Source organism: Paralichthys olivaceus, chromosome 12 (assembly GCF_024713975.1).
Source record: "Paralichthys olivaceus isolate ysfri-2021 chromosome 12, ASM2471397v2, whole genome shotgun sequence".
In the NCBI taxonomy this organism is placed as follows: Eukaryota; Metazoa; Chordata; class Actinopteri; order Pleuronectiformes; family Paralichthyidae; genus Paralichthys; species Paralichthys olivaceus.
In genome coordinates this window covers 4,372,793-4,393,906 of record NC_091104.1, presented here as the reverse complement: position 1 = coordinate 4,393,906, position 21,114 = coordinate 4,372,793, and the positions used below count along the sequence as shown (strand labels likewise).

The following is a 21,114-nucleotide window of genomic DNA, read 5'->3' as shown; positions in this document are numbered from 1 at the left end:
TGTTTCCTGCGCCTGCAGGTCGGTGAGGAGCTGTGCACAGACCAACACTCAACGCATGCAGCCTGTTACTCTGCATCTTCTCCCTGTTTATTCATTGTCTCATATTCAACATGAACATTTAGTTTTATTCTAACGAATCATTTCATTTCTAACGACAAAACACGAGTTAATTTATAATTCAGACACGTGTCCAGTGAGATATCATGACGCTGTTTGATCAGAAATATTAGTACCAGCTCCTGTTTGAGAGAACTTTAATAATAAACCCATCAGCAGCCCTCTGCCCGCCCCTCTCTTTGATTGGCTCGTGGCTGTGAAACGCTCCACCCGGCAGGCCTCCGATTGGTCCGCGGAGCCGTCCATCAGCGGGGAGCACCCAGCTCCGGCTGTGGGCAGCAGAGACGCACCGCGGCTCCACTTCTCTTTAGTGCGTCGAGCGGCGGAGCCAAGTGGAGTTGACGCGTCTTGTCGTTGCTGCGTCCGCGGACCGAACAGTAGCAGCGGTGCGCTTTTCCTCCTCCAGAGCCGCTGGCATCCCGGGGAGCAGCCGCGCTGTGCACGCCTCGGACACCGGGGCGAGGAGGATACCGCTTCTTCTCCTTCTCCTTCTTCTTCTTCTTCTTCTTCTTCTCCGTCTTCATGAGTATTTTTGACTGATTGAGACAGATCATTTCTGCATTTCCCTCATGGTAACCAACACCGAGCAGCTGGAGACATGTGGAATAATCTGGGGAAAGTGCAGCGCGTCTCTCTAGTGTGTCTCCTCCTGACGCTGTGGGCTGAGGTGAGAAGTTGATTTGAGTTCTGTGGGTTCGATGCTGCTCTCACTGGAAGTCGTCTTTTTTTTTTTTTTTTTTTTGACTGAGGGTTAAATTCCAGCCTTAATTGAATCGTCTGCTCTGTGGTTTGAATCATGTGATCATGGCTTTACTAGATTTACGCGCTTCCTTTGGGAAATAAAACTAATTTGCAGGCCAATAAAAAAGCTCTTCTGTGAAGTGAGCTGCACATTTGAGTGAAGATCCACTTATCCATTTTTTGGGTGATTTAGAAACAACGGGTATGATTTGGTATAAAGTTGTTTCATCACCGAAGAATCCGTGCCAAGGTTCGTGCGTAAATTACAGTTTTTGCCATGATTACGCAAAAGAACTGGGTGAAATAGCTTCACGTTGCTTCACCTGCTTAGGAAAAGTCACAGAATTGAAACATGATAATTATATGAATCAGATTTTAACTCAAACTCTGAAGGTTTCTCTCAGTCGAGGTGTTTTTCTGCAGCTTGATATGCAGACTGAGCTGAATTGGAGTAACTGTCTGTGCTATCCAGCTCTGGAGCTCAGCTGTGCCAAAGTGCACCACAGCGGCGTGAGGCTGCAGAGACTCTTCACTGTCTCTGCCCTTAACTCTGCTCGTGCTCCGCTTGTTTCGGGAAGAAATGCCTCATTCTGCAGCAGTTCCATGAATGGAGATCTGTTGTCCCGATGGCCATATGTCACTTGACCCTTCAGCGTTCAGAGTGTGAGTCTCTTCAGCCCGTTCACGCTCTTGTCATGTCCCTCCTCAGGTGTCTCAGTCCACCGGGTACTTCGAGCTGCAGCTGATTTCGGTGGATAACCCCAGTGGTCAGCTCCTGAACGGCGACTGCTGCGACGCGGAGAAGAGCGCGGCGGAGGGCCACTGCGGCGCGGACGAGTGCGACACCTACTTCAAAGTGTGCTTAAAGGAATATCAAAGTGAGGTCACGACCAACGGGCTGTGCACCTACGGCTCGGAAACTACTAAAGTTATCGGTGGGAATACTTTTCAGTTCAAGGGCGGCCAGAAAAGCGCGCAGAGCCGGAGCAACGACGCCGGGAAGATCGTCATCCCCTTCCAGTTCGCGTGGCCGGTAAGTGTCATTTTGCAATGTGAGAAAAATCTGTGTGTTGTAATTCAAAAGACGAGTTTTACGCAACATTTGCGTAAAATTAGCCAAACATTGACGTGGATGCACCAGAACTCATGATCCTGGGTCATTAATGCAACAGTGAGGATGCTGGGAGTTTATCATTCCGTCACATGACGTGATGTCGTGTTTCATGCCCCTTTCTCACCGACCGTCTCCACGACCTCAAACATCTCCCACATTCCTCTCTTCGCCACAGCCCCGAGCGCGCGTGAAGCACGGTTATTGCGCACGGCGCTGGAGCGGTTGTGTCTGGGTGTGATGAGTTATTAAGCGAGCTGCTGTTTTTGCAGACTGTGCAGAGGAGAGAGGAGGGGGCGAGGGGCCCAGTGTCTGAAGGGGTGAGGGGGTGAGGGTGGGGGAGTGAAGATGAAGAGGAGGCAGGCAACTTATTACCTGATCTGAACCAATCACAACCTGCTCCAGTCAGCGTGGGAAACAGGAGCAGCGCGTTATGAACAGGCCTGTAACACCCAGAGATCCGTATCAGCGAGGTTAAATGGGCAAAGTGACGTCCTGTGGAGGAAACGTCACAGGTTTGATTCCCACATCAGCTGAGTGACCTGTCAAAATAAGAGTCCTTGCGATTGGAAAACAGTATAGGGACATATTGTATATTTACAGCCAATAAAGTTAGCATTAGTTTGTGCTGGACTGAAAAGTCCTTTAGCCACATTGTCTAGAGAAAATGTATGATTCTCTAGATAAACAATCATTTACTTCAGTGGGTTTTACACTGCACCAAGTTATTCACCTTGAAAAACTCTATTTAATACTTTCAGACTAAAACCAATTGTTTCATGTCCATTGCAGCAACTTCGCTCAGTTTGATATTTTCAGACGCTGAAGGTTTATTTTTCTTGAAAAATCTTGAAATAAGTTGATCTTTGTTGGAGACGTGTTGAACTTGCAGCTTATTTCACTTCTTTCAACAAAATAAGACTCAGGACATGTTTTTCTCTGCTTCATGTCACATTCCTCGAATATTTTCAATAAGATTTTTCATAGTCATGAAGCTAAACAGTAGCTGGCCCCTCGATTTCTGCTTCAGTCTGATAGAAAATCATTCAGTCATTCGACTGTTAAAACTCATTCCGGTCATATTTGCCTTGAACGAACAGAAACGCTGTGGGTGTGTTCATGTCAGAACATACATATCGGACATATCGGGTGCTTTGTGAGCGCGCCTGGCTACGTGACCTCCCCATTCATCACTCCCCATGGTCAGCTGTCAGCAGAGGGGAAGATGGAAGTAGTAAGTTGGGGCCCTGCGGGCGGATACGATTACCACTAAGTTGTGTGTGTGACACAGGCGGCGGGTATCGGTGTCACCAACTACTCAAACAAATGAAGAACCCCGGGCAATCTGGGCCGGGGGATGCCTTTACCTCGCCGCCTCTCAGGTTCACGCTCTGTCCGTTATTGGGTCATTGTCTAACTCGGCGTGTGTGGGGTCAGTATTTTCCACTATCTGCCCGGGGGGGCGGGGTGGAGGAGGTGTGTGTGTGTGAGGGACATCAATGAAGGAGAGTATCAGCGTTCAGCTTCTTCTGAGGAGGCTGTTTAAGTGGAAGCTGTTGAGGGTTTTTGGAATTTGTCACGATGCACTTTATGTTCAAGTGTCAGCGCCCTCTAGTGGTCATCGTGATGAACAGAGGTGATATTGTGGAGCCACGGAGCGTGTGTAGGACGGATGTGACGACAACACATTGGATGTCGGGCTGCTGTTCATTTCTGGTTTCCTATCAAGTGTTGTTCCTTTCAATCATGACCACCATCTTTTATTACCCTGGCTACGTTTTCTTATACGCCGTAACCATGACGATACAGGTCATGTGCATTGTGGTAACATTAAAGGGATAGTGACACATTTTTGAAAGATCGGCGTGTCTCTGGCGTATCTTCTGCTCCCAGTAGGGGGCACTAAACACATAACTGAGTCAGCTGACAACAGAATAAACGTCTCAGGTCGAGGTCGACTTACTCTTTACCTGCAGCTCATTCATTGTCACAGAGACACGTTCACAGGATCAAGAATTAAGTTTAACGCTCCATCGTCATCACAAACTAATTGGTCTGTTTTAACCCAGTTCAGTTTGACTATTGATCGATAAATTGATCAGTCCCGGTTTGAGATGACGACAGATGTCTCACTCGCTTCCCGGATCAGACGCCTCCAAACCGTCGCCCTCCTCCCGCCACACATTGCGGTCTGAATGTGACAGAATGTGTTTTGTACGTGGCCTGTAGCCTCTGGTGCTGCTATAGTGGACGGCCTCAGTATCTGGGCCACTGGTCCTGACATGAATTAACGGCTGGAAAAAAATAAAAGAAGAAGGTCATTGTTCTGCCTCCTCTTTTACTGATCATTTCCCCTTCATGCCAACCCCCCCCCCTCCGGCTGTTTGGGTCTTCACTGACATCTTTTTCATGAAAGGGAATGAGGGGGGGGGGGGGGAGGGATTGACCGATGGACCGAGCGAAGGAGGGATGGAGAAGACAGGAAGGGAGGAAGGGAGGAAGCCGCCCCCACTTTAAACAAAACTCAGCTTCCTTGTGAGTTTTCAGTCACGAGGAAAATTTATTTTTAGGACGCAGACACTTAAGATGCTTTTTTTTTTTTTTTTTTACACAAAACAAGCATTTACTTCTTCTCCTCCTCCTCCGCCAAACGTTCTCCTGTGTCTTCATCCCTCTCTCCTTCTCCTCCTCTCCTTATGGGGTATTTTTAGAGCTGCTGTCCTCCTCTCACCCCTCTGTGAGTAAATCAAGGATCAGGGGTTCATACTCCTTCAGTTTCATAGCTTGTGTTTTTTTTTTTTTTTTTTTCGGGTCGGCCCCCGCTCTTGCCAGATTTCCCTCGTCGGCCTGGCAGAGCTGAGAGCACAGAGGTGGAACAGCTGTTGTTCAGAGACCTCCGCGGCCTCCTGCTCCGAGAATAAATGTTTTAGTCAAATAGCATTAGGAACAGTGGGTATGATTACAGCGCTCCGAGCGTAAGATCAGTTCACTCGGAGGAGTATCGGAGAGCAATCACAAAGTGCAACGTCGTCTTCGTGTTGGGTTGTTTTCTCCGCTGCCGGCCGTTTGGCTCATTTGCCGAGTGCGTCTTTGGCGCAGTCATTCACCTGCTCCTCCGTCAGGAGCTCCTCTCAGTTCGTTGATGCTTTTACAGTTGATTAGTTTTGGGGAACAGGAGAAAGAGAAGGACGTCCACGTGGATGAAGAAACGAGTAGACAGGGATCAAAATTGACCCTCCTGGGCGGAGGTAAATATAGAAAACAATGTGGGCATTTGAATGCTGATATCTGAAGTGAAGTCAAAGTGCTTGATTAAAGTACAGGTTCATATAAATGTGCTTCGTTATATCACGTCTCGTTGCTGTTGTTGCTAAATAGCTGAATGGAAATGTCAGTTGGATATAATTGGTTATTTATCAGTGTTACATAAATTGCTCTGAAAGAAGAAACTGTTTAGAACAGAGAGTTGATACCAGAGCAACAAGACCCGACTTCATTCCACTTCTTTCCTCTTCGTCGAACATTTCTCAACCCTGGAACATCAAACCTTGTTAGAGGAATCAGATGGAATAATCGGAAACATGTTCTTCCTTTTGAAAATAACACATTCGGACGTGAAATATGCAGCTCGCTCCCCTTCAGCTCCTCTGCTCCGTGTGTCTGCAATAAACCTGAAAGCCTGCAGCTCCACCACAGCAGGGCTCTGTTACGTGATGTTGTGCCGAGGCAGTCGAGAGCTCTCCGCTCGGTTAACTGTGGTCAGGATGGGTCCCCTCGTCTTTCCCACGCTGCCACAGCTTCCATGTCAGCTGACCTGGTTCCGGTCGGATGCGTGTAAATGTGTGATTAGCCGCTGCGTCTGACAGGCTGATCGATTGTTGATGCTGCTGGTTTTATGTAAACAGCTCCACTTGAATCAGTCACGCTGCGTCGAAACCACGACGATGAAGAAAAAACTGCCCTTTAAAAAAGTTTTGACCTTGTTTGTTCACAGTATTTACATCAACTGTGTGTGTGCGGCTGTTTGTGTAATCGGTTCTGTTGTGTTGAGTTATTTTGATCAGTTGTTATTAATGAGCTTTTTCATTCTCATGTGAGATTCAACACGAAGCTCTGACGCTGTGGACGTTTGCTTTATTGTTTGAAAAATTGCATTTTAACAATGAGGAAAATCAATTGACTGTGAAAACCATGGTGAGTCGGAGCCCCGTCGTCTGTTGCTCTGCTTTAAACACCCGCTCACAGCCGTGGGTCAGGAGATGGTGGTGGTTCGATTCCGAAGCGTCCACGAGCAAAACACTGAACCCTAACTTGCTGTTGGAAGGAGAGAGAGAATGAACGTGATGCCAGCCGATGCAGTGGGTGCATTCTTCAGGGGTGTATTCCACCAAACCAAATTTAGACCCACTGGTCAAGGGAGAACTTCTAATTTGCGTCAGCAGCTTGTCCCGCTCTTACGTTGCATCGTTAGCCTCGTCACTGGCAGGCAATGAATCCTGGGTTGTTGCTCAGGAATGGAAGGACATATTTGAGGGAGCCTTCGAAATGTGACAGCCCCTAAATCCAGATACAGCTTCTGTCCTGCAGTGAAAAATGTTCTGTAATGAGTCCACTGTGTTCATCGTGTATGTCCCGACGGCCGCGAGGCGAGGCAGTGAAATGCATGCGTTAGGAGCAGTGAGGCGAGCAGCGGTGATTAAAGCCTGTTATTACACTCAGATAGCTGCTCACAGCTCTGATGGAGCTCAGCTGGACCTCGAGAGGCAGATGAAGAATGAAAGAGGCTGGGAATGAAAAAAAGAGTTGGATGTTGTCGATGACCAAACCCTTCATTGTTCCTCTGTGTTTGTTCATCTCCTAATATCTCATCTGTCTCGTGTTTATCTTCTCCATCTTCCTCTGTCCGTCTCTGAGAACCGACCAGGAGAAAAGAGCCTGTAGCTACATATTTGGTGCGTTAGGAATCTTCTGGCTCCTGTGCTCCGGTCGTGCTAGCTTGTTTTGCTAGCTTTGAGGGTGTGATCACACCTACTGTTTGCTTTCTTTGGTCTGAAACTGTGAGGAACCATCGTTGTGTTGGATTTTGAGTTTGGCTCATTCGGGCTCCCACTGTGACGCAGCTTATGATCCAAAGTTTTTCTCCCCCCATCGTACATGTTCAGCACGGCCTCATTTTATTCTACTTTTAAAAAATGAAATCTTAACGCTCGACATGTTGTCAGTTTGTTTTTAATCTGCTTAAAGGGGATTTTTTTTTTCTTCTTCACTTTCCCGAAACGACTGTCGTTCTTATCGAGGAGGAATAAACCGAACTGAAGGAGTCAAAGCCCCAGAGTTCAAGCAAACTGCTGCAAACAGGCTCGGCATGAATGAACACACCCTGACTCATCATTCAGCTCGAATCTGGTGGAAATCCTCTCCAGCGAGCATCTCTACAAAGTTCTCCTTTGTCTGCACGTCGCTGCAGCCGCAGAGGCAGAGCGGCCTGATGTAACCGTCCTCTCCGGAGGGATCGGGTGAAGGTTCAGCAGCGTTTCTCAACACATCTGGGGCCTGAATGTCTGACAGCAAATAATACAGTTCAAGTAGAGACCCATGAACCACTCCGCCATGTCCGGTCCACTCGATATATCTTTGGGGTTAGGGTTATTACTATTACTTGTGTCGTGAGGGTTTGAAACGCTTTGACTGGAAGAATCTTGTTGAAGCTCAACGTCTCTCAGCTCAAGTCCCGCTCACATGCTGGTTCTGGAGCTTTCAACACTTTTCTTCAGATGAGGTTGTCTTGGGATGTAGAAGTTCTCCCACAAGGGAACGTTGAGTCGGTGGAAATAAAAGAAAAATCATCGTACGTCTTTTTGTCCAACCCTCAGTCTCTTGTGTTCTTGACTTCGTCTTTTCTGTTCTGGATTAAACTTCTTCTCAAAGTGACGATGAAACAATAACTGGATCTAATGTTGCACACAGCCAATAGTTTGTTTTCGAGGACGCAGGCCGCTTGTTCAGTTGTTGCGTCGATTCTCAGGTGGGTCAGTGATGTCGCTGCTCTTTTTTTTTTTTTTTTGCCCAATGGCGTGAGTATCACTTTCCCAGCAGCCCTGTGGACAGGAGTTCTGCCTTAATCTCTTTGTCACTGCACCTTTCAACAGGAACAATGAGTTTGTGCGTCGGCTTTTGTGGCAAGATATTGAGTTTTGAAGACAAGTGGAGGGAGGAGAAATCCTGAAGAGGGTGAGAGATGGAAACAGAGGAAAAACAGAGAGGGAGGGAGAGGGGGAGGAGGGGGGGGGGGCAGCAGCTTTGGGCAAAGTGTCAGGAATGGATTTGGGAGTGTTTACATAAGGCCGCTCTTGTGCTGCACTCTGGAGTGCAACATGCTGGATTTGGTTTTCAGGTGTCGACACAGCTGTGATTTCGTGGCTGCGTCCAGTCTTTGCCAGAGGAGGAGAAGAGAAAGAGAACGTAACGACTCCAGAAGAGTTTGTCGTCCTCGTCGTCTTGAATCTGCTGCGAGTCAACAAGGTGTTTGGAGGTTTGCGATGTCTCTGGTTCCAGTCCCCAGTCTGGTGGTCGGAACCCTCAAATGATCTAACTGTACTGGATGGCAAACCACTCGACAGTCATTAGCTCTGTTAAGAGATTAGAGTTTTCACCTCTGATTGTGAGTTAGTTCGTTAGTTCGTTAGTTTATTCGTCAGCAGGAATCAGCAAAAACTACTAAACAGATTTCCACTAAACTTTGTGGAACAAACTTGTTGGAAAAATTCGTTTTTAATCAGATTAAGTTACAAGAAGCTGCAAATCTTCTTGGAGCACAACAACACTCTGCAGTTTCATTTAACAAACCAGATCATCTCTGTTTGGACGGTTTTGCACAGGACGTTTGCATCCAGTCAAACTTTTTTTTATTTACTCTTTGCCGCATCTGATTTTTATCTTTCACATTTTCAAATGTTTCATCCTGCTGCTGCTTGTGACTCCCGAGCCACCGCCCTCCCTGAGAGAGGGTTAGAATCCTGCTGAAGAGCTGATCCTCAGTTTGAAATCAGCCTCCGACTGGTTGTGGAGTAGATTCTCTCACAGTGGACTTTTACGGTCATGATGAAACTGAAACTCTCTGTCTCTCTCTCTCTGTCTCTCTCTCTCTGTCTCTCTCTCTCTGTCTCTCTCTCTCTGGTCTTTTCTGCCACTTCAAACCATTCACAGCCTCTTTTCAAATCAGTAGCTTCTGGGTTTCCGATGCTCATCGTTACTTTGACCTGTCTCTGTCCATGTACATGAACTATATATTATTAGTAGTAGTTGATAACATCGTTAGTTCAGCCACAAAGTGGAGTTCAGCTCAGCAGCTGATCTCAGAGCCAGCCCACATCAGCTGACGGCTCGGCTGACTCTCTTCCACACATTCATTGGCGAAGCCCTGACAAGGCGCCCCCCCCACTGCTTCTTGTCCACATTGTCCACTGTCGGTTCTGTTCCGTTTCCCTCGGGGGTCTTTCTGCTGCTGTCTCTGTCTTAGACTGTCCACAGTGACGCAGAGAGGTCCCAGGATCTAAATCTAATTCATGCAGATGCAAATAAAGATTTCTTTGACGAAAGATGTCCTGACTGAATTATACCGTTCGGTTATCTATCATGATAAAGACAGATAATCCTCTTCTGCTTCTCTCCGTCATCATAAGATTAAAGTTCACAGATGAGCATGATTGAAAACGTGGATTCCACAACATCTTGGCTCCGGACCTGCAGTTGCGACACATTCGTACATGTTGTTACAGCATAGACTCAGATTTTTACCACTGAGCACCGCTGTGACTCTCCGAGCTCATCAGGACTCGTTTGACGTCTCGGACACGTTTATCTGATGAAGAGCCAGAAGGAATCGTGAGCACGAGTCCAGCGTGCAACAGAAAACTCAACGTTGTATTTGAAGCAAACCTGCCAGTTTGTATTTCGTGGAATTCGGAGGCCTGACCATTTAAGGTGGAATCTCCATCTTGTCCCGTCTGCACCGAGCACACACGCCACCGATCTTCTCTGAAAGACTAATTCACAGAAAACCTCTGCAACGCTGGAGGAGTCGGCGTAACCCAGGGCGGCAGAAATAGATTTTCACGCGCTTGGTGTGGGAAAAGTGAACTGGGTCATATCACCATTCTGCAGCTCAGGATAAAGACCTGATTAGATTAGCTTTGATTCGATTTGCTGTCTGCACGAGGCCTCCTTAGAGAGAAGAGGAGGTGGTGGAGGAGGAGGAGGAGGAGGGCTGGTTCCGTTAATAACGTGCTAAATTAACCATCCCAGCTCCCCGCTGCCGCGAGCCACATGTTTTATTCATGTTAATACACTAACAGGTGTGACGTGACAGGTGTTGTCGCTGCTTTTTTTTTTCCGTCTTCATCACGACTCCGGAAAAGTTGTTAATTGGGTCTTTTTTTTTCTCTCTCTCTCTCTCTCTCTCTCCCTCATTAACAATTCCCCGCTGCTGTGAATTGTCAATTAGGACGAGAACACTCATCTTGATTTTACTCTCTCTTCCCATTTAAAAGTCGTGAGATGAAAGTGTTGGTGTGTCAGGTATTTTATTTATTTGTCTTTGGTTCCAACACTGAAACTTCTTCTTACTGATTCTCGTTTCTTCAATTTCAAGCTGAATGAAAACTTGTGACCTGATGAGTTTAATTTATCTGTGTTTTTTTATTTTGTTGTCCCAAAAATAACAGACATGCATGTAAATGCATGTTTATAATGCTGCACCGATAAATCCAATTATATTAAACGTCTTTAAAACTGATCATAAAAAAGTTTGAAAATCAAGTTTGTTTTTTAGCTGGATGACAAAAACGGTTCCGGCTTTTTCAGTCGGTGTTTTCTGACTCTGTTGAGTAGAATCCTCGTTAAGAGCGGAGAACTTGTGACGAACTGTTAATTGATTGATCTGTAATTAAAAATCAAAGATGCCTCTGAACAAAGACTTTCAGAATAGCAGCGACACAGCTCCGCTCTGAAACCCATTGTTTTTATAGTCGTGCCATTGGAACAGTTTGATTCGTCGTATTCTCTCGACCTCAGTCGTGGAGCTTCTCCATAGAACCAGACGCCTAAAGTCTGAAGTCTTGACTCGAAAGTTGAAGTGACTTTCGATTATCCTCCAAATGTAGCAGCGAATTCTGATAATCGCGGATGAACAAGTGAATTCACAGAGCAGCGTGTTCTCTGCAGAGCTGCGTGTAGCTGGCGGCTGTTCCTGTCGCCGGGAAGCAGTAATTTATTCATTGAACAGGTGAAGGCGGCGAGGAGCTGGGTTCTCCTCGACTAATGAAAACTCAAATCCCTCTGACTCCTGTAAATTGGTTAGGAGGTGTCAAGTGTCTCCCAACACACACACAAATGCACATCGACTCGCATGGCGGCCTCACTGCAGACAGCGGGGATGTGACACTTTGCTCCCATCCTTCAAGGACACACACACATTCAAACACATGTAAATGTTCATTACACACAGCACCCCCCCCCCCCCGGGGCCCGGCTCTCTTGGAGCCAGTGGCTGTGACATTTGAAATTGATTACAAAGAGGAAGATTGATTATGATGATGATGTCCGGTTCTCTTCACTCATCGGAGTTCTGGCTCCTCGCTGGGCTCATAAATCACACTCGTGTCGTCTGTCGCCGATGTCGAGGGGCGTCGGTCTGAACGGGAGGCTTATGGATTATCAGTCTCTTATCACAGACGAGTGTCTGTATGTGAAAAATATTAAATATGAAAATGACAAATGTTTGAAACTCACAGAGCAACTCTCTCAGGCTACATCCACAGAACTAAAATGATTTTAGCTCCATATTCTGAAAGAATATCACACGACCGTTCACGTGCACTGGTCACGTGCGCGTCGTTTTAAACAGGAAGTAGATTCTCAACTCGTTCATTAATACTAACTCTCACGACACGTAATAAAATGCTTTTGTAATTTCAACGATACAAACATTAACACGCTGTAGTAAAACTCTCACACATGAGTTCCCTGCGGAAACCAACTGTCTCTGTCTGGTTGTTCGATAACGTTTTTGTTTCCAGGATTTTTCTACTTCACCTTATCTTCAGTTATGATGAAGTATAAATCATTCTGGGACTCTGATGTTCCTTAATATCCGTCAAACGTGCCACAGGTCTTGACCTTCATTCGTGATGGTCTCTGAAAGATTGAGCTTGTCGTCCACCTCGGAGCAGAACCCGGTTTTTTGTGAGAACCACATTTTAAAGAAGTCAGTGCTGATGTGAACACCTCCAGAGCTGCTTGTTGTGAATGCACATGAATCAACCTCCTACTTGTAGCAACACAGCCTTTTTTCTCTGTCCTGCACACTGGGAACTACCCCCCCCCCTCAAATTTAAAGCACCATAAAATTAACTTTAAAGTCCCATAAAGCACTTCAGCTCTCTACCTTTTTGTTTCATGTTTCTGTCGTGTCTCTGTCTCTAATCTCTCCCTGTGTCACGTCCCCTGTAATCTTCCCTGCGGCCCTCGGTCGCTCTGAGTCAGACCCAGGTCATGGGAACTCGCAGCTGCTCGTCCGGCCCCATGCAGTTGACAGACAGCGAGCGCCATCGTGGTTTGTTTGCTGATGCGCGTGAAAAGTTTTTTAAAAAAAGAGGGGGGGGGGGGAAACAGCCCTGCACCTGAAACAATCCAGAGTTTGAGTCTGTTGTTGTGGGATGGCGGAGTCGGTCGGCCGGGGAAAGTAGGACATAGTGTGCAGGCATGCTGCGCTTTCACACATTCACACGATGCTGAATCATAGCAGGCAAATGCTCCGCAGAGGAGGTCGACTTCTCCAAGACACTGACAGACGCCGGCGTGGTCATCGTCGCCATCGTGAGGCAGTGAAACTGTAAAATCTCTTCTTCTTTCATCATGTGAGGGAAAGGTCGAGATCTTCTTCACTGCGTGATCCTGAAGTCATGAATTCTGCCTGAAGAATGAGCTGCTGTGTTTCATATCAGTGGCTTTTGTTTATTCATCTCGCCCCCGGTGTGTGAGGGCCTTAAGAAGAGAGGGAAGGGCCGTTCATCTTAAAGGAGACATGTTGTGTTCATGGTCAGGTTGATCATTTTAATTTGTGTTGTTACTGCAGAAATGTTTTCATGCTCTGATCCTCAGAAAACACATCACTTCCCTCAAACCGCTGCAGCTCCTCTTTTCAGCCTCTGTCCCAAACACTTATTTTAAGTAAGCTCCCAGCTCATGTAGGAGATGTCGGCCTCCGCTCTCGCTTTACCTGCTTTGTTAAGGGGCGTGTCAGACTAGTGGCCAGTGTGGGGCTTTGATTTTCTCCTTTTATCAAAGACGTCTTTAACTTTGCACAACTTTCAAATTCACAACAAAATCCTTCACGACACACTGGAGGAAACAGTCATTCAGAAACAAACAAGTGTAACTGCTCCGAGAGTTTAACACAAGATCTCATTAAAGTGTAATTTCATCTTTGATTAGCTAAGTGATTTAAAAAGAGCCGTCGTTAGAGAGGAGACCGTATAAAATGAAGATGTCTACACATCCGTAGCACCTCGAGCAAACTGGAGCCGAGGAAACGTCTCGTCCTCTGGAATGGAGACGAGGGGCAAAGAGAAGCCGAGGTTCCGTGTTAATCTTCGTAAAGCAGATTATCACAGTGAAGTTGTGTGGAAAATGCACGTTGGTGTTTTGTTCTGACAAAACTGCACCTATTAACTCGCCTGCAGCTAATCAGTGACAGCAGTGTGGGAACGCGGCTGATTTTCCCACCGTTATTCTCCTTTTATGCCAAATGTGTGTGTGTGTGTCTGTGTGTGTGTGTTTGTGTGTGTGTGTGTGTGTGTCAAAGTTCTCTTGGTCTGTTTATGAGTGACGGTGATTCATATCTGAGTTTCTGTGTAAACTCCACATCACGTGCACGTCTTGAAGTGAGCGTATCAGAGTTTCAGCAAGTGTGTGTGTGTGTGTGTGTGTGTGTGTTTCTGTATTAGTGTGCCCTCTGATAACCTCTGCCCTCCTCCTCTCTCCTTTACAGCGAGCGTACACTGTGCTAGTGGAGGCGTGGGACAGGGACAACGGCACACACAGCAATGGTAAGACTCAACCCTCCGTGCTGCTTCACACACACGGCATCATGGGAAATAAAACCTTTCAGTTCTCTTATCTTCTACCTCCTCTCTCCATTTCTTTTGCCCCCCCCCCCTCCCCCGTAACACAAGAACTAAACTAATCTCTTCAATGTCAAGTTGTTTTCGGAGACAAACTCCAGAAAACGTGCGAACGATTGGGTCTGGGACATTTTCTGGAGCGGGAGATTGTCCGGGTGCGACTCGTTCACAACAACAGGAACATTCAGGCGAGGGGTGGAGCCTGTAGAGCAGCTGTCCAAAGCAATTGTCGTTCAAAGTTGACGTCTTCGTCTTCCACGTCCTGAGATATTTGTGTTCTTCCATGTGTCGGGACGTTTTACTGAGGGGCTGGTGGGAATATTTCTGGAAAATGTCCGGAGCAACAAACATTTGAAATGTCCAGACTTTACTTAATGAGTGAAATCTTTTCTGTGTCTCATGAGTCCAGTTCAGTCTTTATCTGATCGTTCAGTGATGATGAGCAGGTTTGTCATTGTGAGTATGTCCACGAGTATTGTCCGTTATGATCTCCCACCGTGAACAGAACCAGTCACTGCCGAGTACTTTGGTTTGTGTGTATTTGTACTTGTAATCTGAACGGAGCAGACGACCTTTTGTGGATCGAGTTTCTGCTGATAAACGATAAACTAAGCCTATGAAGGAAGTAATCCCTCTTCTGTGGATCTTTCTCTTCACATTCTGTGAGTAGCTGCTCAGGATCGATGTGTTCAGACACATCCGATCGCTGCACCGTGGAACTGTGTGGCAACATGTCGGTGTTGGCGTGTGCTCGTCTGATCTGTAACGAGCTGCTTGACTTGAGGTTTAGAGGTTCTTATCTGCAGCTTTATCCTGTTTGGGAATCTCTTCATCAAACGTCTTTGACTTATTCATTATATTTACTGTAAATGTTCTCTCGTTACTGTACGGTCACGTTAAGTTTGAAAACGTATGACTTCAAACCCTCGGGCAGCTAAAGAACAAAACTAATCTACTTCTACACTTTTGCTTTCAGTCGTAAAAGAAAGTGTCTGGCACCGTCCATCTAATTGTGATTATTGCCTCGTGCAAAAAAAAAAAATAGAGCCACCAAAAAGAATCAGCTGTGAGACCCCCCCCCCCCCCCTCAGATCGGACTTGTGACTGACAGGAAGTTGGTTCTCTGCTGCCTCTCGGGGTCACTCCCTCGCTCTCTGTATCAAACCTGTGAGCACATTACCTTGTTAATCCATTAATTGGGGGCCACAGCTCTCTCTCTCTCTCTCTTTTTTTTTTGGTTCTCCCTCTTTTTTCTCCCCCCTGTCCTCTCCTCATTAGCATCCCAGCAGCTGCCTGGCTACTGGACGCTGCCTCATTATGCTGGAACACAGCGACAGCTCGTTCTGGTGCTGCAGCACCTCAGTCCCGCTTGTCCACCTGTACATTTGGTTGTTTAATGGTTGCATTGAAAGTTTCATTTCATTTTCTGGATTCAGAAGACAGGCGCAAATAAAAATGAACGCAGAGTTGAGACAGAAGGCTGCGTCATGGGTCGCCCTGGACACGTGTGCTCCGTGTGTGGCGAGTTTTTTTTAATCTACTTCTCGATGCTTCTACTTTCACTCGTCGGTTTCTGCCTCCGTTTGGGATTTCCTGCATTTTTGGGCAATTACCTTCGATACTTGTCAGAGAGCAGGCACGGACCTGTTGTATCCATCTGTGGGCGTTCGAGCAGGTGAGGCGAGCATTAGTGATGCTGCAGCATGACAAGAGAGAGAGAGAGAGAGAAGGAGCGAGTGTGCGTCGGACCAGATTTTCACAGGAATCAGAATCTGTGCTCGTCCCAATCAAGTGTTTTATTGCCTGAGAGCCAAATCTGAGTCGTGTGATTGTCTGCCAACATAAATCCCGATTACACTGCTCTTTGTTTTCCTACATAATACAGCTGCACAGTGCACATTCGATCTAAAGTAGGCCTACAGTAAATTCAGTCATGTTGGACATCTGGATTACAAAAGCAGCGAGTATCACACGCTCCTTAAAAGGTTCCTCTGGTATCTCTTATCGTCTCCTTTAATATTTTCTACAACACCCACAGAACATACTGGGTGATTCATTGTTGAAAGTCGTTTACGGGGTGAAAGGTTTTATTTCTGCGACAAAGAATTATTTTCTCGGTTTGTGCGTTTTGTCCATTTGTCGGTGAAATGGATGAAACGTGGAGTTTCCTGCCGTGTGTTGCAGCGTGTGCTGCTGCTGCAGCTGCGTGGACTCGGGTCTGGGTGGCAGGTTGGAGAGGCCTCAGGAAAGACGAGGCTCTGTGGAGGCTGTTTACACCTCAGGAAGCCCTCGCCTCTCTCAAAGCAAAACACAAATGGCAGGAGAACAGAGGGCAGAGCTGTTGTTGACGCCGTGCGCTGGTGGATTGTTGGCTCGAGTGGAGGGAAGAGGAATACCGACGCCGGACCTAAAGAAAGGTCGTTTTTACTGTAGTCAACAAACAACAATCCATGTTTCCTGTTATCAAGTAATTATCGAAGCCTGATGCATCTTTTCTTCCTCTGAGCCACACCGTCACACTGGGCGACGTGTTCCTTGAACGCACCGCGCTGTCGTTTACTGCGTCTCAACAACACACGTGACATCCTGCCGTCCACGAAACGCACCGGAGCAACACATGTGGAAGAATCCGCCTCTGAAACGAATCCTCTCTTCTGCTGTTCGAGGAACGTTTGACAAGAACGACAGCGTCCAGCTGTTCTTCTGATGATAACTTGTATCTAGAATCATTCTGGAGGTTTTCTCGAGGTTTTACATCTTCAGCAGGAGCCGATGGGTTCGGAGCTGAGAGCCAAGGAGAGGGTGGTGATGTCAGGACACGTTGAGAGACGGACGACACATTTGTTGGTCTTGGATGGTGTTTTTTAACAAATCTGTAAAATCTTTTATCAAAGTATTTTTTTTGGTATCACTCCTGAAATGTTATCATAGTTTTTACAAAGAGCCCAGAACTTGTGTCTGTTACTGATTCATGTCCCAGACCAGCGATAACAACCTCTGCAGAATTGGAAAGTGAAGAGTTGTAATGACGGCGTCTGAAAGTGATTAAGTGCAGTTTCTGTTGCCGTCCATTTTTCTTTATGACGCCGTCTTAGGTGTCTTGTTGCATCACCTGGAGGAAGATGCTCTCCAAAACAAAGGAACACCTTGACAACCAGCTGTTGTGTTGAGGCTGATGCTTCCGCACCGCGTCTCCTTCCAGGTGTTTCAGCATCCACGATGTAAACACAGGATAAATCTGAGGAATCTTAAAAACATCGAAGAGATAAGAAGCAAAGAAACTTTTACTTTCTCAAGAAAACGGTGCAGAGCTTCGAGCCGAGTGTTCGCTTCTTTTATTACCTTCCACCAAAGACGGTATATTCGCGGCCCTGTCCGTGTGTTAGTTGGTTTTTTTAGCAAGATAACGTAAAAACTACAGAACAGATTTCCTCGAAACATTAGTGGAATGATGGGACAGGAGCCAAAAAAGAACTCATTAAACTCTGGCATGGATCCCAGTATGAGGCGTGTTCAAGGATCTGGGATTGTGTGAAATGTGGAGCAGCTGTATTGAAGTTAAAGGGAATGTTGGGCCTTGGAAGCTGTTTTAGTTTGAAGGTCTTAAATATTTGATATTTTAATTTCTTTTATCTCTTTTCTAGAACACGTGTATTTATACTCATTAGGCGACACAATACATATTCAAGCTAATGTTCCCATGTTGTATTTTTTGCAGCATGTCTGTGGATGAGTGCACGTGATGTCTGTCGTGTTATCTCACATGTTTCTAGACGACGGAAGATGACTAGATAAATTTGAGCTGCCGGTGTGAACAGAGTCTCGACTTCAGTTCAGAGATCACCGCTGTTACAAGTGAGGAGCTGCAAAGAGGTCGAAGGTCAAAGCGCCACCGTCTGACACTCCGGTGACGGGCAGCTTGGAAAACAAACCGGTCACTCGTAGCTCGTTGCTGTCGTCCTGATTCTCTGCTCAGATCTGAAGGCCCTTGTTTTTGAATGCGCTCTCTCCGCGGCCCTCTCCCTGCTGCTCTCCCTGGTAACAGCGGCCTCTCTTAGCTCCTCCAGCTCTGAGGGAGCTCACGATTGGTCTTTATTTTTATATCTAATTGCTGGAGATGAACAGCAGTGAGTGAGAGCCTGGGTGTTTCAGGTGGTGGGTGTGGGACTGAAATCTGTGGCAGTGTGTTGACTCGCTGTGAGACGCTCGGAGATGGAGGGTTTTCGAACTCCAGCACAATAGAATGTTAACATCCACAGTTAATGAACCGAAGACAATAAACACTTTGGCAAACTGTATTCAAATAAACACAGCAAAATATAAATGTTAAATCAAACCCGAAAACACATTGAATCCAGTTAATCACTTTATTTATTATTCCGCCTGAACCAGTAACTCTTCCCTCAGTCCACTGAAGATGACGATGACAGCATCGTTGCTTCCAGCTGTGTCGTCCAGCTCAGCTTCAGCTCGGGTTGCAGCAGTGACCCCCCCGCCAGGCCGCTGAGCCTCTATTCCTTGAGAACGAGCTAAAGGGCCTTTCCTATGTCGCCCTTCCTCGTCTGTTCCCCATCTCTTATTATTTCCGGCCTGGCTCCGATGAAGTCGGGGCTGGATATCCTGAGCGGGGGAGCGGGGGAACAGAAAAGCATTTCACCAAGCAGGAAAACTGAAAAAGCATTTTGGTTATCAAGCCCTCGCAGACCTCGCTCCGACGCCCTCTCCGTTTGTGCTTCCTTCATTTTCCCGTTCTTTCCCTCTTTGGTCTTCCTCATTCTTGAACGGAGGAATGTTTGACCTGAGGTTTCGCCTTCTCTCTGATCTGTGTTAACAACAGACGTTCCTCGAAGCCTCTTGGATTCTAGAATCCCACTGAACACCGGGTTGTTGGGTCAAGTCCCACAACAGGAACCGTCCCTGGAATGTCATTCAGAAGTTTTGTGATTTTGACGCCGGTTGCAAACCGACCCAAAATACTTGACCTGTTGAATGTTGAAAGTTTTTTTCTGTAGCGCTGGAAAAGTATTGCACATCATTTTAAATTCTTACCCGACAATATCCTCCTCAGTTTTTAGCACAAATCAATCAGTGCAGAACGTAACAGTTTTCCTTCCGTGTGTTTTTTAATTGTCCGACATGTTTTTTTTCCACTTGTCCAGATGAGGAGCTGCTGATCGAGCGCAGCATCCACAAAGGAACCATCAACCCTGGAGAGGAGAAGCAGACGGTGGAGTACAAGAGCCTGATCGCCAGACTGGAGTACACCATCCGAGTGCGCTGCGACGAGCACTACTACGGCAGCAAGTGCAACAAAGTGTGTCGTCCCCGCGATGACTACTTTGGCCACTACGTGTGCGATCAGCAGGGAAACCGAGGCTGCATGGAGGGTTGGACCGGGCCCGACTGCAAGACAGGTGAGGATGTCGATCGTACTGGAAACAACGTGATCCACATGTCCGACACGAGAGAGGATTAATCAGCAGATATTTTAGTTTTTACAGATTCCAACAGACTGAGAAGAGCCTCTGAGTTTCATAAACCAATCCAGAGGCCTCAGTTTGAAATATTCTATTTTGGACGAGGACTGATCCTAATGTGTCACTTTCCCTCTCTTCCCCCATAGCCATCTGCAAACAAGGATGCAGCGTCCTGCACGGGACGTGCAGCGTCCCGGGGGAATGCAAGTAAGTCGTGTTTTTGTCCTTTGGTTTTCCTCCGCGTCACCGTGCAGCTGCCGACTGATGCAGAGCGTGATCTTGTTTGGACCGAGCCTAATGAGGAAAACGGTGGTGACACAGCACTGATGAGAGGCTGAGGGGGGAGGGGGGGTTGTTGATAACATACCAAGCAGTCCAACCCCCCCCCCCCCCCCCCCCCCCCCCCATCCCTCTATCTCCATCCCTCTGCTCTGATCCCATTGTTCTGCTTCCTGTACTAAAGCCGTCCTGCGTCTGCCCGCACACAGACACTCAGAGGGAGACAGGCCTGTTTTTTTTTTTTTGTTATGTTTCCTCCCTCGTCCTGTGCCCCCCCACCCTCACCCTCACCCTCACCCTCTCATGTCTGCAGCCCACATCACCTCTTCCTATCCTGGGCCTTGTTATGGCTGCCACTCAACTTCATGGTTTTATTTAGCACAACAAGAGAAGTTGATTTATTTTGTCTGTTAAACACACGAGGAAACACAAAAAGCTTTTTCAGTGAGTGAATGTGACATAACAATAGAATCCAACAGGATCAAGTGGGATCATCTCGCAGCTCCTTGATCAGAAGATGAAATTCTCCTCCTTCCTGTCGGCCTCTCAGGATGTTTTCTATTTTCAAGAAGTGACAGAAACACAAAACCATCCTCGCTGAGATTTCTGTGAGAACTGCAGATTTAAAAAAAAAAACACATTTGAAGAATCCAGATTCGATCTGAACCTCAACAGGGAAGTTTCGATGTGACTCCATGTGGAAGTGAACATGTATGTTCAGACACAGTGGAACACGCGTGATGTAAAATGTGTCGGGGGGGGGGGGGGACGGAGATGGAGGTGATGAGGGTTTTATACCGAGGCAGGTTTGATTTAGTTAAGAACCGACTTTAAGCTGACACTTCACATTGGAAATGGCCGGAGGATTGAAAGAGAGAGGAACACCCTGGAATGTGCCTCAACATGTGATTCTGAGCTTCATTGCAATCAGGAACACACACACACACACACACACACACACACATAGTGGTGAAGAAAAGAAAAACTCGGTTTTATTTACAGTCCACATTAATCAAATCTGTCACATTAAAATTATCAGCAAAAGATGCAGAGGATAAAAAAGGAGACACGGACAGAGAACATTGTTAAAACACTTCACACAATGAAACAACATCAGGAACAAGAGAACAAAATGATCCAGCGGGAAAAGAAACGAGAGCTCGATGTTCTGGTCGAGTTGTGACGTGAAGCTCGGGGCTCAGGTGCC

At 46.8% G+C, this 21,114-nt stretch overlaps 1 protein-coding gene across 2 annotated transcripts in view; it reads left to right on the top strand.

Moving 5' to 3' along the window:
• The first annotated feature begins 375 nt into the window (after positions 1 to 375).
• Positions 376 to 21,114, top strand: part of LOC109646653 (protein jagged-2-like) — a 37,928-nt gene continuing 17,189 nt past the window's right edge. For both annotated transcript variants that reach the window (XM_069535803.1, XM_069535802.1), the window contains exons 1-5: positions 376 to 784; positions 1,568 to 1,891; positions 14,019 to 14,076; positions 19,311 to 19,565; positions 19,775 to 19,835. In XM_069535803.1, coding sequence (XP_069391904.1) covers positions 716 to 784; positions 1,568 to 1,891; positions 14,019 to 14,076; positions 19,311 to 19,565; positions 19,775 to 19,835 — 767 coding nt within the window. In that variant the 5' untranslated portion in view covers positions 376 to 715. The remainder of the gene's footprint in view (positions 785 to 1,567; positions 1,892 to 14,018; positions 14,077 to 19,310; positions 19,566 to 19,774; positions 19,836 to 21,114) is intronic.